Source organism: Pongo abelii, chromosome 2 (genome assembly GCF_028885655.2).
Source record: "Pongo abelii isolate AG06213 chromosome 2, NHGRI_mPonAbe1-v2.0_pri, whole genome shotgun sequence".
Classification (NCBI taxonomy): Eukaryota; Metazoa; Chordata; class Mammalia; order Primates; family Hominidae; genus Pongo; species Pongo abelii.
The window spans coordinates 185447992-185462914 of NC_085928.1; the positions used below are offsets into that span (position 1 = coordinate 185447992).

General features: G+C 33.2%; 1 protein-coding gene across 14 annotated transcripts in view; it reads left to right on the top strand.

Moving 5' to 3' along the window:
• NAALADL2 (N-acetylated alpha-linked acidic dipeptidase like 2) overlaps window positions 1-14923 on the top strand; it is a 1370084-nt gene that overhangs the window by 1031598 nt on the left and 323563 nt on the right. For all 14 annotated transcript variants that reach the window (XM_063722339.1, XM_063722336.1, XM_063722335.1 and 11 more), the window contains 3 exons: window positions 3653-3745; window positions 7069-7274; window positions 11754-11873. In XM_063722339.1, coding sequence (XP_063578409.1) covers window positions 3653-3745; window positions 7069-7274; window positions 11754-11873 — 419 coding nt within the window. The remainder of the gene's footprint in view (window positions 1-3652; window positions 3746-7068; window positions 7275-11753; window positions 11874-14923) is intronic.

Here is a 14923-nt window from a genome sequence, read left to right on the forward strand (position 1 = left end):
AGACATACCCCAGAGTGCAGGTTTGTTCAAGCCTTTTTACAACAGTGCCTCACTCCAGTAGATATGGGAGGGCCTGCTAAACCCAATTTCTATTCCACTATTTAATCTCTCCTTTTTCATAGTTTGTTCATAATCATACACGTTTTTACCTAAGTTTAATCATTATGTATATCACTCTGTATTCTTTTCTTTTCACTTATAGCATATCCATGTTTCTAAATACTCTTTTTATATTTTTAACAGCCACACATTTTATCACAATTCTCTAAGTCATTTCCCTGTTTCAGATGTTTATGTTGTTTTCTGTTATTGCCATTATAGATTATACTGCAGAGAGTTGAATTATTCTTGTAGGATAAATTTCTAAGTACAGGATTGCTTTTGTTATTGCTATGAAGAGTAATATTGCCTTACCAATGGATTGTTCAAATTAGCAATGCCAACAGCAGCAGATGTGTCTTTAGAGGAAGTTTATTCAAGATCTTTCTGATATTTATTATTAAAATTTTAAATGTGATCATGGTGCTGACTCTAGTGAAAATAAACAGACTCTATGCATATTTATTTTCAGATGTGAGTATGGAATAATAGAAAACAATATGCATCAGGATCAGCACATGCATGAGGATGTAAATAAAGAGATGAAAAGTAGCTTTTTGCTATGTAAATATGTCATTATTTTGACCTAGTCGTTGCCTAATGATACATAAGGAAGTACTTCTGTCAGTTGGAAGGATCCAATGTAAATATAGCATTCTTCTCAGAGCAAAAGATTGTGTTTATTTTCTCTGACCTCTGTGCTTCTTTTAAATAGTTCTAGACCTCAAGATGTAGAAAGCAGAATAAAATAATTTGAAATCCTTCAGTACAAATGTTTAAGATTCCTGAAGGAAATTTAAAAGCAGCTCTCAGAAAATAAAGTAAAATATAACCAAATATACAAAAGCAAAAATGAAGACAGAATCAACAATCAGAGAAGTGAGCAAAAGAGTTGCAACTCTGTTTGCCAGGTATTCAGAAGTTATGGGTCTTAGTAAAATTAGAGTGGGAATATAGCATCCACATTGGGACAAAAGAGATGATCATGTTCCCAAGGAGGCAGGGTGTTGCAGACCCAAAGAGTGCGCAGCAGCAATATTTATTGTAAAGAGCAAAAGAACAAAGCTTCCACAGTGTGGAAGGTTACCCAGGCGGGTTGCTGCTGCTGGCTGGGGTGGCCAGCTTTTATTCCCTTATCTGTCCCCACCCACGTCCTGCTGATTGGTCCATTTTACTTAGTGCTGACTGGTCCATTTTGCAGACTGCTGATTGGTGGGTTTACAGTTCTTTAACTAGATACAGAGCGCTGATTGGTGCATTTTTACAGAGTGCTGATTGGTGCATTTACAGTTCTTTAGCTAGACACAGAGTGCTGATTGGTGCGTTTTTACAGAGTGCTGATTGGTGCATTTACAATCCTTTAGCTAGACACAGAGTGCTGATTGGTGCATTTACAATTCTTTAGCTAGACACAGAGAGCTGATGGTGCATTTTTACAGAGTGCTGATTGGTGCATTTACAATCCTTTAGCTAGACGCAGAGTGCTGATTGGTGCATTTACAATCCTTTATCTAGACACAGAGCACTGTTTGGTGCGTTTTTACAGAGTGCTGATTGGTGCGTTTACAATCCTCTAGCTAGACAGAAAAGTTTTCCAAGTCCCCACTTGACCCAGGAATTCCAGCTGGCTTCACCTCTCAATCCCTCCTCTAAACAGGACACCCCAACAGCTGTTGGGAATTGGGCAATGACCACTCTAGCTACTTCCAGTAAGAATGTGATCCAGTAAGAATTAGTGCATGTGTGTGAAAATGGTTATTGTAAATTTTAAACACTATATTAATGCAAGGTAATATTGTAAGTAGTACAGTATACATATTGTGAGGTTTTCTCACTGCTAACTTAGACAAAAATATATTGAATTTTAGAAAACCAGAAAAGATTCTTCACCTATATCTATATCTAAAATAAGCAGGAAAGATCATTGAAAGGTATAAGGTAAAGGATCTATAAAGTTCACTTATGTGGATCATTTGGAACAAACCTTGAGCAGGGAATTAGACAAACAGTCAAAACAAACAAACATATGAGCCCAACGCTATGACAATCTTGAAAAGGCAGAACTATGAGACAGTAAAAAGATCAGTGGTTGCTGCCAGGGGTTTCTGGGGAGAGAGGGAGGGAAGGAGGGATGAAGAGGTGGTGCACAGGGGATTTTAGAGTAGTGAAGCCATCCTGTATGATACTATCATGATGGATATACACCATTATGCATTGTCAAAGCCCATCAAATATACAACACAAAAAGTGAATCCCAACGTAAACTATGGACTTTATGTGTCATTATTGTTCTATCAGGGTAACAAATGTTCCACAGTAATGCAAGATGTTAATAATAGGAGGCTTGGGAGACAGAGGGTATTGAGGAACTGTATACTTTCTGCTCAGTATTTTTGTAAACCTAAAATGCTCTAAGAAACAAAGTCTATTAATTGAAAAAAAAAACGAAAATGCATAGTACCTAAATTAAAAGTACAATGCTCAGGCTTTACGTAGATTTACTCACAGTTAGATAAGGCACTCAGACATTTTCTAAAGGCCTCTTTACTTTTGTTTTGGTTATTATTTTAATGGATTCGGTGTACTGTTTTTCCATTTAATTTGTTTGAAAGGGTACATTGAGGGAAAGAAGTAATATATTTATTATTACAATTTCTATCTAGCAGTAAGAAGTGACATTTGTAGGCCTGCCAGTATAATGTGGCTACTTTGCATTACCTGCTTTCAAATGTGCCACGCTCTGCCCTGACTCTTAAACCTCTGCTTTAAGGAAAACTTTAAAGATCCTGTGAACCACTTCCCAACCCAGACTTCTCAGGATCCGTCAAATACAGGATTAACACATTTCATCTCCAGAGACTATGTAAATTCTGTGACTAGAGTCCCTCCTGATTGGTGTCTTTGCCTTATTTGCAAAATTTTTGAATATCAAACATAAACAGAAAAATTCAAATAGGTAGAGCGATTAGTACAGATTTAGAATAGAGGTAAGGGACCTACAAACTCAGAAATAAAAACTCTAATATATGAAAACGTGTACAGCTTTAAGAATCTTTATCCTTTTATGTTGTATAATGCTTTATTTACCGTTTTTAAAGTGTTAATAAAATAGTGAGTCATACTGGAGAGGTTATTGTCCACATATTCTTTATCTGAATATATAAAAGCATTCAATATTCTTTGGAAATATTTTAATCTATTTTTTTGCATTTTTAAAAATATGAGTTGCCCGCATCTCCTGAAGGTCTTCTAAATGCTCTCATAATGAACCCTCATTGTAGAACTGAATGTAAGGTTTAGAAGTGCCTATTTATGGCTCTGAGGTTCAAAGAGGCTAGCAATTGTATCTTAGTCATCATTGCATAACAAGCACCTAAAATAGAATCTGTACAAAGTATTGAATAAATATTTGTCAGAAGAAGTATAACTTTGGCTGAGAACATTCAATTCTGTGGAATTCTTTTGCTGATGATATTGGATAAATAAATTTTAAGGTTTAAAAAATACAATAAAATATAAAGAAACGAAAGTCTTTAAATTTTTATTTTTTCAGAAGTAAGAGTCATCAGCATGCAAGTTCAGACAGTCACAAAATTGAAAACAGTTACTAATGTTGTTGGATATGTAATGGGCTTGACATCTCCAGGTAAGTAGTGTTGAATATTTATAATCTACACTTTATATGAAACTTTACAAGGAAATGCTCTGTAATAATTTAATATCATACTTAAATATCCTACTTTAGATGTAACTAGAAATTTGTCCCACTCTTAGAGTAGATGAATTTGAAACTAAGAAGTGAGTTTTCCTTCTCTTTCCTACCATATCTCTTCTAAAATAAATCTTAGTGGGGAGTGAGAGAGAGAGACAGAGAGAGAGAGAGAGAGAGAGGTGGGGGTCTCTCAGGAGGGGGTAAAACAAGAAACAGAGTTTAGATTTGGTAAACTGGCATGTTCTACAAAAGCCAAAGTTTTCTTTTTTTCTTATACTCACCATAACACCATTGAAAATTTTATTTTTATCAAGAAGACATTTTAAAGAATGATTTTCTTTTTCCTCACTGCAGTCTCTGCTTCCCAAGTTCAAGTGATTCTTGTGCCTCATCCTCTTGAGTAGCTGAGACTACAGGCGCCCACCACCAAGCCCGGCTAATTTTTCATTTTGTATTTTTAGTAGAGACGGGGTTTCACCATGTCGGCCAGGCTGGTCTTGCACTCCTATCCTCATGTGATCCACCCGCCTTGGCCTCCGAAAGTGCTGGGATTATAGGGGTGAGCCAGTGTGCCTGGCTAAGAAAGATTTTAGTTTTTAATGATGTGTTTTTCTTTATTAATAAAAGTTTTGGTCTCCAAATTTAGTTGTCCAGTTTTATTCTATGTCCCACTCTGTATCCTTGGTCCATTGCCAAATTTGTCAAATGTCTGCATGGCTTTAGGTTTTCAATGTGCTTATGAAAATGGTCACCTGCAGCTACTCAGGAGGCTGTGTCAGGAGAATTGCTTGAATCTGGGAGGCCGGAGATTGCAGTTAGCTGAGATTGTGCCACTGCTTTCTAGCCTGGGAAACAGAGAGAGACTCCATCTCAAAAAAGGAAAAAATGGAATCTTCAGATATTATGTAGGCTAATTAAGAGATTAATAGCAATACTTCCAAACACATTGTAAGGCTGAATCACATATTACTGTCTAATGTGCCTATTATACAGTGTAGCGTGTAACAATCTTTTTATTACACTTTTGCTACTTCTGTTGATTTTGGGACATTTACGCAAGTTCTCCTTGGAGAATTATTATTTTCCATGACTTTAGTAAAATTGGCCTAGTTGCTAGCTCAGAATTTTAAGAACAAGTTTTATAGCCTCCCAGTTTCTTGCTGGCCAACTCTTACAAAGTTTATGAAAGCCAGTTATTTTCTCTGATTTCTTTACAGTTACAATGTTGAACAACCTCTGATTATAGTTCTTTAAATACAAGATATAAATAAATTTGAAAATTGTTACTATTGAATTTCAATGAATTTCCATCATAAGGTTCTCAATTGAAGCACTAGAATGTTTATCATCACTGATACATTCACAAGTTGTTATTGGAAAACCCAGTTGTACAAATTATACTAGCTTTAGAGTGAAGAAAATTCACTGTATAAAATAAACTCCTGGAATTGAAAAAATCAATTTTACCATTAGTATTCTTCAGTGTATAATATACAAAGCTTCTCAAATTTTGCTTATTTGAATTTTACAAAAAATTGACTATTTACATGACATTTTATTTAATAACTTTGAAGATTAGAAACAATAATCAATTAGCATTGTTTCTTAGATATGGTTTATTTAGAATGCAGACAATTCCAAGCAAAATTTTGAGACATTTATGGGAGATAAGTGAATAAATTCTTGGGTTTTTAACATTTGCAGACACTCTCACACTATGTATACCATTAATTAAATCTTTTTTTTTTTTTTTTTTTTTTTTTGAGACAGAGTCTTGCTCTATCACGGGGCTGGAATGTAGTGACATGATCTTGGCTCATTGCATCCTCCGCCTCTGAGATTCAAGCAATTCCCTGCCTCAGCCTCCCGAATAGCTGGAATTACAGGTGCCCACCACCAAGCCCGGCTAATTTTTGTATTTTTAGTAGAGACGAGGTTTCACCATCTTGGCCAGGCTGGTCTTGAACTCCTGACCTCGTGATCCACCTGCCTCGGCCTCCCAAAGTACCGGGATTACAGGTGTGAGCCACTGCCCATTAATTAAACCTTAATAAAATGTTGGCAGATCAAATCCATTGCCAATTCCTGTGTGGAAAACTAAAATATCTTCATACTGTGGCATTTCTTGTAAGGTAGCTTTTTGGTGTTATAAGTCAAAGGGTGATTCATTTATTCCACCCATGTGTAAGACCTACTTTGTGTTGAGCATTGTTCAAAGTGGCTTACAAATAGTAACTCCTAAAACTTAGAACAAATAAATGGAGGATGTACTATTTATTTTCCTACCTTAGAGTTGAAAATACTAAGGCATCGAAAGTTGAATTAAGCTTTCCAAGGTCACAAAACTAGTGACTTGCAAAGCCTGGATTCTAACCCAAGCAGGCTGGATTCACGGTCTGCACAATTTACCATCCAGTTGTGGGACATCTGGTAATAAAATGATATTCAATGAAGAAAAATTTTTGCACAGATGTGTGAAGATAGTTGGTCAGATAAATTCTGGTATGTTATTATTAGCAATAACATTCACTGACAACAAAATCAAAGGAAACTCTTGAGGGGCATTTTCGGCCTTATTATTGAAAATATTCAGTAATGTGCATTGAACAACCTACTTCCATGTGTTAGGAAGGCTCTCCTAATAGTGTATCTAATAAATTTTGAATGATTGTATGAAATAAAATATGTAAAAGGCAACTTTTACAACAGTTGAATGACTTTTGATATTGGTGAATTTTACTTTTTTTTCTTCACAGAAAGGAGAGGGCCTAAAATTATAAGTTGGAAGCTGTAATTAATTCCCTGTGGAATTAATTTATTGCAGAATCCATACATGACTACCACATTTTTAATATTTAAAGCGCCTTCTTAAATGTATTAATGGTTTATTAATATTTACTGAGCATACATACATTGTTTGTTTACAGGGCACTTCCCATTCCAAGTCTGGAAAAATGTTAGATAAGGGTTTCACTGTGGCATATTTACATGCTTCATTAATTAATATTCATGTTCTAAAGGAGAGTAATATGGATCTAAGCTTTGGATTCATAATTGGGTTCAGCAGCTGCCTCTGCTTTGATATACACAGATGTGTGAATTAAGACAGTGGGCAAAAAAAATTAAAGTAGTCTTAATTATTAGAACAATTTTGCCTAATTGTTGCTCAGTTGTGCAATAGAATTATGTAAATGTCATTAAATTTATTGTTAAGGTTTACATTTTTTTAAATGGCTCTTGTCCCTTTCTATTTTCAGACCGGTATATCATAGTTGGCAGCCATCATCACACCGCACACAGTTATAATGGACAAGAATGGGCCAGTAGTACCGCAATAATCACAGCGTTTATCCGTGCCTTGATGTCAAAAGTTAAGAGAGGGTGGAGACCAGACCGAACTATCGTTTTCTGTTCTTGGGGAGGAACGGCTTTTGGCAATATTGGCTCATATGAATGGGGAGAGGTAAAGTAAAATACACATTAATTACAGTGCTTTACTTTTCTTTTCTTTTCTTAGTTTGCTAAAGTAGACAAAGTACAATTTTCAAAGCCAAGGGCAATAATGTGCTTCTCAACAAAAGTGTCATATTGCCTAATTTGCTGAGATGGCTTATAATAATAATAATACGGAATTAGAGCTAGACCACAGCAAACTATGCATGACCTTCAAATATCTTATCCCTATTGTTACCAGACTTACAAACCCTGATACAGTCTAACACACAATAGTGTTTACCTTATTATTGTATTTCTCCTTAGAAGACAGGATGACAGGCACTGGACAAAAAAGGATCAGATGATACATATTATCTTTCTTTTTCTACACTTTCTAGGAATAATCTGGAATTAGGGAACAATCTCCTATATTAAATGTTTATTACCTTAGCATTATATTTTCTCTCTTCAATATGGATATTGAATGTAAAATACATTTTAAAATCCGCTTTTTCCTCCTTCTACCACTCCACTCTTTCACCCTTATCTCCCTAACTTCTGTTTCCTACCTGCCTATCTATTGCCTACCTACCTACCTAACCACCTTAGGAAACCTGTATCCAAATGAAATCTAGCATGCAATGAGGTACAGTGAGAATACAACTGAAATATTGGAGAATTTAAGTCTCAAACGCTTCTGACAGACCTGGGTCTCATAAATGCACTGTATTTTTAATGGAATATGATAACTGATCATTGAATTGATAGAAAGTCTATTTACTTTTGTGATTTGTTTTAAAAACGAGGTTCAATAGACATATGTAGACCAAAAACACTACATAATTTTACTAGGAAAGCAAGATAATTTAATACTGTAGTTTTTTCACTACTTCAGCTTTGAGGAGAAAAATTTAATAGGAAATTATTTTGCTACATTTTTATTTTTGATCACTCAAAAAAGATAAAATATCTGTTAAATCAAAGAAAATATTTAAAAAGGTATAGAAAAGAAGATAGCAAGTATCTTTTTTAATTTGAAGGAAAGAATAGACTTAAAGAGGAAAAAAATTTTTCAGTGTAAAATTCATCAAGATTCACACATTGTAAATTGGAATGCTTTTCTGTATGCAAATGAGTGGTGTGAATGTTTGAGCCATATTCAAAAGAACTACTTCAAATTAAAAAATTCCATTGCTTAAAGAATCTTTTTAAGTTGACAAATTTGTAAGTAACCTGGAAAAGAAATAGCTGAACCAACCTCTCAAACTCATATTCCAAATTACTTTAAAGATTGGTAAACAAGTTAAAGAACAGTTTAGGGAATATGTTTGTAATCTATACCATTTTTAATAAATCAGAAACAATGAAATTAATGTTTTAGTTTTCCTGTAACAGTAAAGCACATATCTTTAAAATGCCTTAAAGATTCTTTTCAAATTCCAAAGATGTATTTTGCTATATCAAACTATATTTTAGGTCTTCTAGATACCTATCTGGTAACTTTCACGATTAATTTATGTTAATTATAAATTAAAATATATATTTCTGAACTAAAATATATATTTCTGAACTAGAATAGACTAGGCTTGTCTGAATTAATAGTTTCTAATGTAAACATCTCAAACCCCAATGCATGGGAAATTTTGTTATAAAATTTAGTTGAGCATCAAGCGTCAGAGCCTGTAAGTTGAATCAATGTGGGCTTGCATGTGTGTGTGAGCAATAGTTTTTGTCAAAGTAAGTTGATATTTTTGTGGTTAATGCACATTCATTTTTAAGTTTTTGTGAAGTCATTGTACCTTTTGATAATTGTATATTTTCTTAGTCAATGATGCTAAAAATACAACAACTACAATGTGGGACTTCACAGGAAAAAAATTGTGTTAAAAAGGTTATTCCTATTCAAAACAATTAAGTACCAATGTCTTTGAATGTTTATATATGTATTTACATTTAGCAACTCATTATACATTCATTTACTGGCATTTTAGGTGACTAGATGGGCAAAGACATATGAGTGAGTAGTGAAAATGGTAAATAATATACATTTGATTATTGGCTTATAAAATGTATTTTTATAATTTACTGTGTCTCACCGGATTGTTTCAATGCAGTTCATGAAGCCATTTTGTAAACATCCTGTTGAAGAGAAATTTAGAAAACTGCTAGTTGTCCTGCTTTGCCTACTCATGTCAAATGTAATCCTCAGAATGAAAGAGTTTATGTTAGACTGAAACTAATTTATGCTCTAAATATATTCCCCTGTGAAGGCGAGTGAGGAAAGCCCTTATTGACATGTCATATTGCCCCATTTAATTTTGCTTGCATAGAAAACTCTGGAAACCCACAGTTGTAGTTAAGAGGATTAGATGATGTTGGTCAATAAACTTAACAATGAAATTTATAGACAGAATTATTAGAGAATTGATTCAATACTGATCTTGATCTTTGAGAAAAATTATAACATTTTGCTAAATAGGTTCTATACTTTAAAAAGTATCATTTCTTCTGTGAAGAATCTTCATTTGTCAGAGGCTATTGTGGAAATATTATAGATATTGGAGTAAAAGAAGTCATAGTTCAAATTCTCTTTACTATAGAATATGTCATCTTAGGCAAGATTAACTTCCCTAAGACTTGATTCCTCAAATGAGTCTACTAATGCCTATCTTATGAGAGTCTCATGAGAATTATATAGACTAACATATAGACAGTGTCTATGTGGTAGTGTGCTAACAGAAGCTGATATTTCATAGCACTTAAGTAACAGATATTTTTGAACAATATTATGGAAAAATTACTCAAGCTTAAAATTCATCATTTGTGTGCACTTAAAATGTTTACTAATTTTAAATGATTGTCTTTTCAGCCCTCTTTCAGAGGTATAGCTGAATTTTCAACATAAAATATGGATAATAGTGAAAGCATGCAGTATTTATGTTTCTGTCCCTGGCTTCTTTTAGTTAGCATAGTGTTCTCCAATTCCATCCATGTTATCACAAAAGAGAGAAGTTTCTTGTTTTTCAAGGCTAAATTGTATTCCATTGTGTGTATATAACACATTTTCTTTTTCTATTCATCGGTAACAGAGTGTAGAATGGTGGTTTCAGACTGGGGTATGGAGGGAATGGGGAGAAAATGGTCAACCTCTATTATATATTGTGTGGCATGGTGAATATACTTAGTAATAGAGTATTATACATTTCAAAATTGTTAAGTAAATTTTATGTGTTCTCATCACAAAAAATGTAACGTATTTGGGATGATGAATATGTTAACCAGCTTAATTTAATTATTCCACATTATATTCATAAATCATAACATCACTTTGTACTCCATAAAATTATACAATTTTAAGCTATCGATTTACAATGAAAAAAATAAAAATAAAATAGGATGACATTATCAATTTGGCAGGTGTACAAGTCCTTGTAGTCTTTCTTTTCATAGTATTAGAAGAAGAAAGATACTTTCCCGAGTTATGACGTAACGTAATCTTTTAGGACATTTCTGTAGAACTGCCACCATGACAATTATTTGTTAAATGCTTGCACAAAAAAACAGGAAAATGGCAGAAAGATGTAGTGGTCCTTCTTTATAGGATCAGTGGTGTTCAATTTTGTGTGGTAAGGAGCAGAAGAGAAGTGGAAAACTATTACATGGAATCATTTGGTGCAGCTTGTGTGCATGAAATGCATCAGGTGTTTTTTTTTAAGGTAATATTTGCAAGATTACATTGTATTATGGCCCATTTTGCTGATAACACAGGGTTATTTTGTGCAGAGTAGCTCATTGCTTCAAAAGTAAAGGGCTGGTTTTATTCATCACTGAAGTGGTTTATCTATATCTCTCCTCTTATTCAGTAACTCTAAAATTAAGTTGCATTCATATTCTGTAGTTAAATCCATACTGTGTTAACCTTTGAAGAACATTTTCTCTTAAAATTTGACTTTTGTCAGGAACATGCTTTAATATATTTATTATATATCTAATTCATACCACTCTTGTTTAAAATCCTTTTATAATCTTTGTGTACACTATTACATAGTATAGGATCACTTTTTTAAGAAAGTAATTATGGCCGGGTGCGGTAGCTCACATCTGTAATCCCAGCACTTTGGGAGGCTGAGGCTAGCAGGTCACGAGGTCAGGAGATCAAGACCATCCTGGCTAACATGTTGAAACCCTGTCTCTACTAAAAATACAAAAAATTAGCTGGAGGGGTGGCTGGCGCCTGTAGTCCCAGCTACTGAGGCAGGAGAATGGCGTGAACCTGGGAGGTGAAACTTGCAGTGAGCCGAGATCATGCCACTGCACTCCAGTCTGGGTGACAGAGCTAGACTCTGTCTCAAAAAAAAGACAGAAAGAAAAAAAAAAAAAAAAGAAGGTAATTACGCAATATAATAATTTTAAGTATGAAATGAAATGTTCATTATTCAACATCTAACTAATAAAGTAGAATCTATTTATTTGTGTTACAGATAGATCCTTTTTTTTATTATTTCAGGATTTCAAGAAGGTTCTTCAGAAAAATGTTGTGGCTTATATTAGCCTCCACAGTCCCATAAGGGGGAACTCTAGTCTGTATCCTGTAGCATCACCGTCTCTTCAGCAACTGGTAGTAGAGGTAAGACGAAACACTATTGTATCAAATTATTATGCAAAACCGACCATTTCTCTATATTTTGACATTTCTTGATTTTTTCATTTATTTTTAAATATGCATCAAATGTTGTGTAAGTGTTTTAAGAAATGATCTATTGCCGACATTTTATCAATATACCTTAACTAATTTCCTATGTTCTGGAATTCTTCACTTGCTACTCTTTTATAGTCGTATTTGTAGAAGACATGAGTCACACAGTTATAGAGAAGGTATACAAAAATATATTTTTAAAAAATGTATGAATTTAGCTCTCAAATTCCCAATTCTGTAATCTTGACATTTTATGATAAGCTTGGTTACTTTTGAATTTCTTCCTCTTCATTCATGTTTTAAGTAAATGTGAGACCTGTCCTATATTTACAACTGCTGTGTGGGCCCCCTGAGAGCAAGAATATAGTGATAACTAAATTTAAAAGGTTTAGAAAATATTGTTTGAAAAATTACTTGTGGAAAAAGAAAACATGTTTTCTCAGTATCCTGAAAAATCATATATTTTGTATGTTTCATTGGAGTTACTTATTTTTGAAAATATTTTGTCACTTCTCACCTAATTTTAAAAATTTAGCAGAATATTTTTTCCTGTTTATTAGTAGAGTTCACACTTTTATTTCTGCATTCTTATTATGAATTTCACTACACATAAAATATGTGCTATTTCTCAGTATGAAAACAATCATACCACAACTTAGGGGTGGTTTCCTCTTAGCCTCAATGTCTATTAATTTATATATTGGAACCAATCTTTCATCTAGATGCCCACAGGACTTTTTGGGGAGTATTGCAGGAACTGAACTAGAAAAAGAGAGAGGTAATGAACAGAGCTTTGAATTAGCCATAATTTTGATTGAAGTGTAATGCAAACTAACATTTTACAACTTTCATAAACTATTTTTTAGCTTAATAGTTTTTATTGGCATTTCCATATGTAGTACAATAAAGAAGACATTATGAAACATGAAGTAGATAATTCTGTACATTTAAAATCAGCCAAGCCCCTGTGTGCATGCCTAAATTATATCCATATCTGTAAGTTAATTTCTCCTGCTCTGTGTGCTACTTTGAATTCCTTGATTCTTACCTGCCTGGAAAACTTGCAAAACCAAATGAGCCTCGGATGTCTCCCTTGGAAATTTAAGATATTTCTGAATGAGTGGATTATAAGGTAGAAGAAATAGTGATCTCAAGTATCCAGAAATAGAGGAGGGTTGGTTTAAAAAGGTGTCATTTTCTTATCGTGTGTTACAAGTTTTCTATTTTGAGAATCTTGAAAGATATTTAATCATTGAAATTGATGGGTAAATAGAAATAGTTAATTATTAAGAAGTATTAAATCTACATAATGTTATTTCTGAGAATATAATGCTATTTAAAATATCTTTGCACATCTTATAACAGGACTAAAATATTTCAGTATCCAAACCTAATTATGTGAGAATACAGCATGGTTTCTCAATCACAAATGATGATTGATGATTCACAAATGATGACATACATGTCAACATGTACCTCACTTTTTGGAAGAGGAATCTTTTCTGTTCTATAATTGAAAATGTTTGCACACTAACAAATCTAAAAATGAACTGTAATGTGTATAGAAAATATTTTTTTCTGTTGAGATCGTGTGTCTGTGTGTGTATGTGTTCATGTTTCACAGAACAATTTAGAAGGTTAGGAATATCACAACTTCAAGCAAAGGATAGCATTATGTAACTTCAAACAATGGGGATTACTTATATATACCTAATTTTATGGAATGAATGTAAATAACAAGATATATTCTCATACAAAAATGTAATATGACATCATTTTTAAAAAATTATATATTTTTAAAACTCTCAAATATATAAAGTTTATACATTTTATAAACACTCAAATCTATAAATGTTAAGAGATATGAAGAAAACAAAACTTTCCAGTAATTTACATGATTTAATTAAAACAATTCACCAGTAGTAAAAATTAAAAGAAATATTTAAAGCGTTTCTTTCAAATAAAAAAGAACTAAAATGATAACATCCAGAACATATGTAACTTCACTTCCAATATTGAAGATTTTATCAATGATTAAGGACGAAGATATTTCATTAATTTATTTAGATTTATTTTTCTTTGAGTATACACACAGTAGTGGGATTGCTGTGTTGAACGGTAGATTTACTGTTAGTTCTTTGAGGAATCTCCATACTGTTTTCCATAGAGGTTGTACTAATTTACATTCCCACCAACAGCTTATAAGCATTCCCTTTTCACCAAAATCTATGCCAATATCTATTTTTTAACTTTTTAATATTGGCCACTGTGGCTGGGGTAAGGTGGTATCTCATTGTGGTTTTTTTATTTGCATTTTTCTGATGATTTGTGAAAAAACATATTGACTCAATTGTAAATGACGCAAGACTGTATAGAATATCTAATCCTTTGTATAACAATATGTAGATTACAAAAGATTTCATCAAGTTCATATGATAGATTTAAATACATAAGATGAAATCTTTAAAGTATTAGTATCAAGTACTGCATTTAATTTTTTAGAAACTAGATACATATAGGATGTTTTAATGGATTACAAGCTTGATATGAAACAAAACTGTAAAATGGTTGTCCTAAATCAAACACCAGTTTTAAGTACATTTATAGAATGTTATTCCAATCAAGGAGTTGGTAGTCCCACAATATCTGGTCTATCAGACAACATCTTGATATGATAGTCTTATTACTCAAGTCACAATTACTGGGTATATTGAGGTATAATTCACATACAGTAAGATTCTCCATCCTTCAATGTACAGCTTGATGAATTTTGACAAATGTATGTAACCATGTATACACAATCACAATCAAGATATATGGCATTGCTATCACAGTCACGCTCTCAGCATCACACAACTGCTGCTGGCACTGGGGGGAGGTTTGGCCCTAGTGATTCAAGACTGATGTTCCTACCTCTTCAGTGCCTTCCAGCAATATGAAGTTAAAACCAAGTACTTTGAGTGCTCACCTAGTATTTGGTT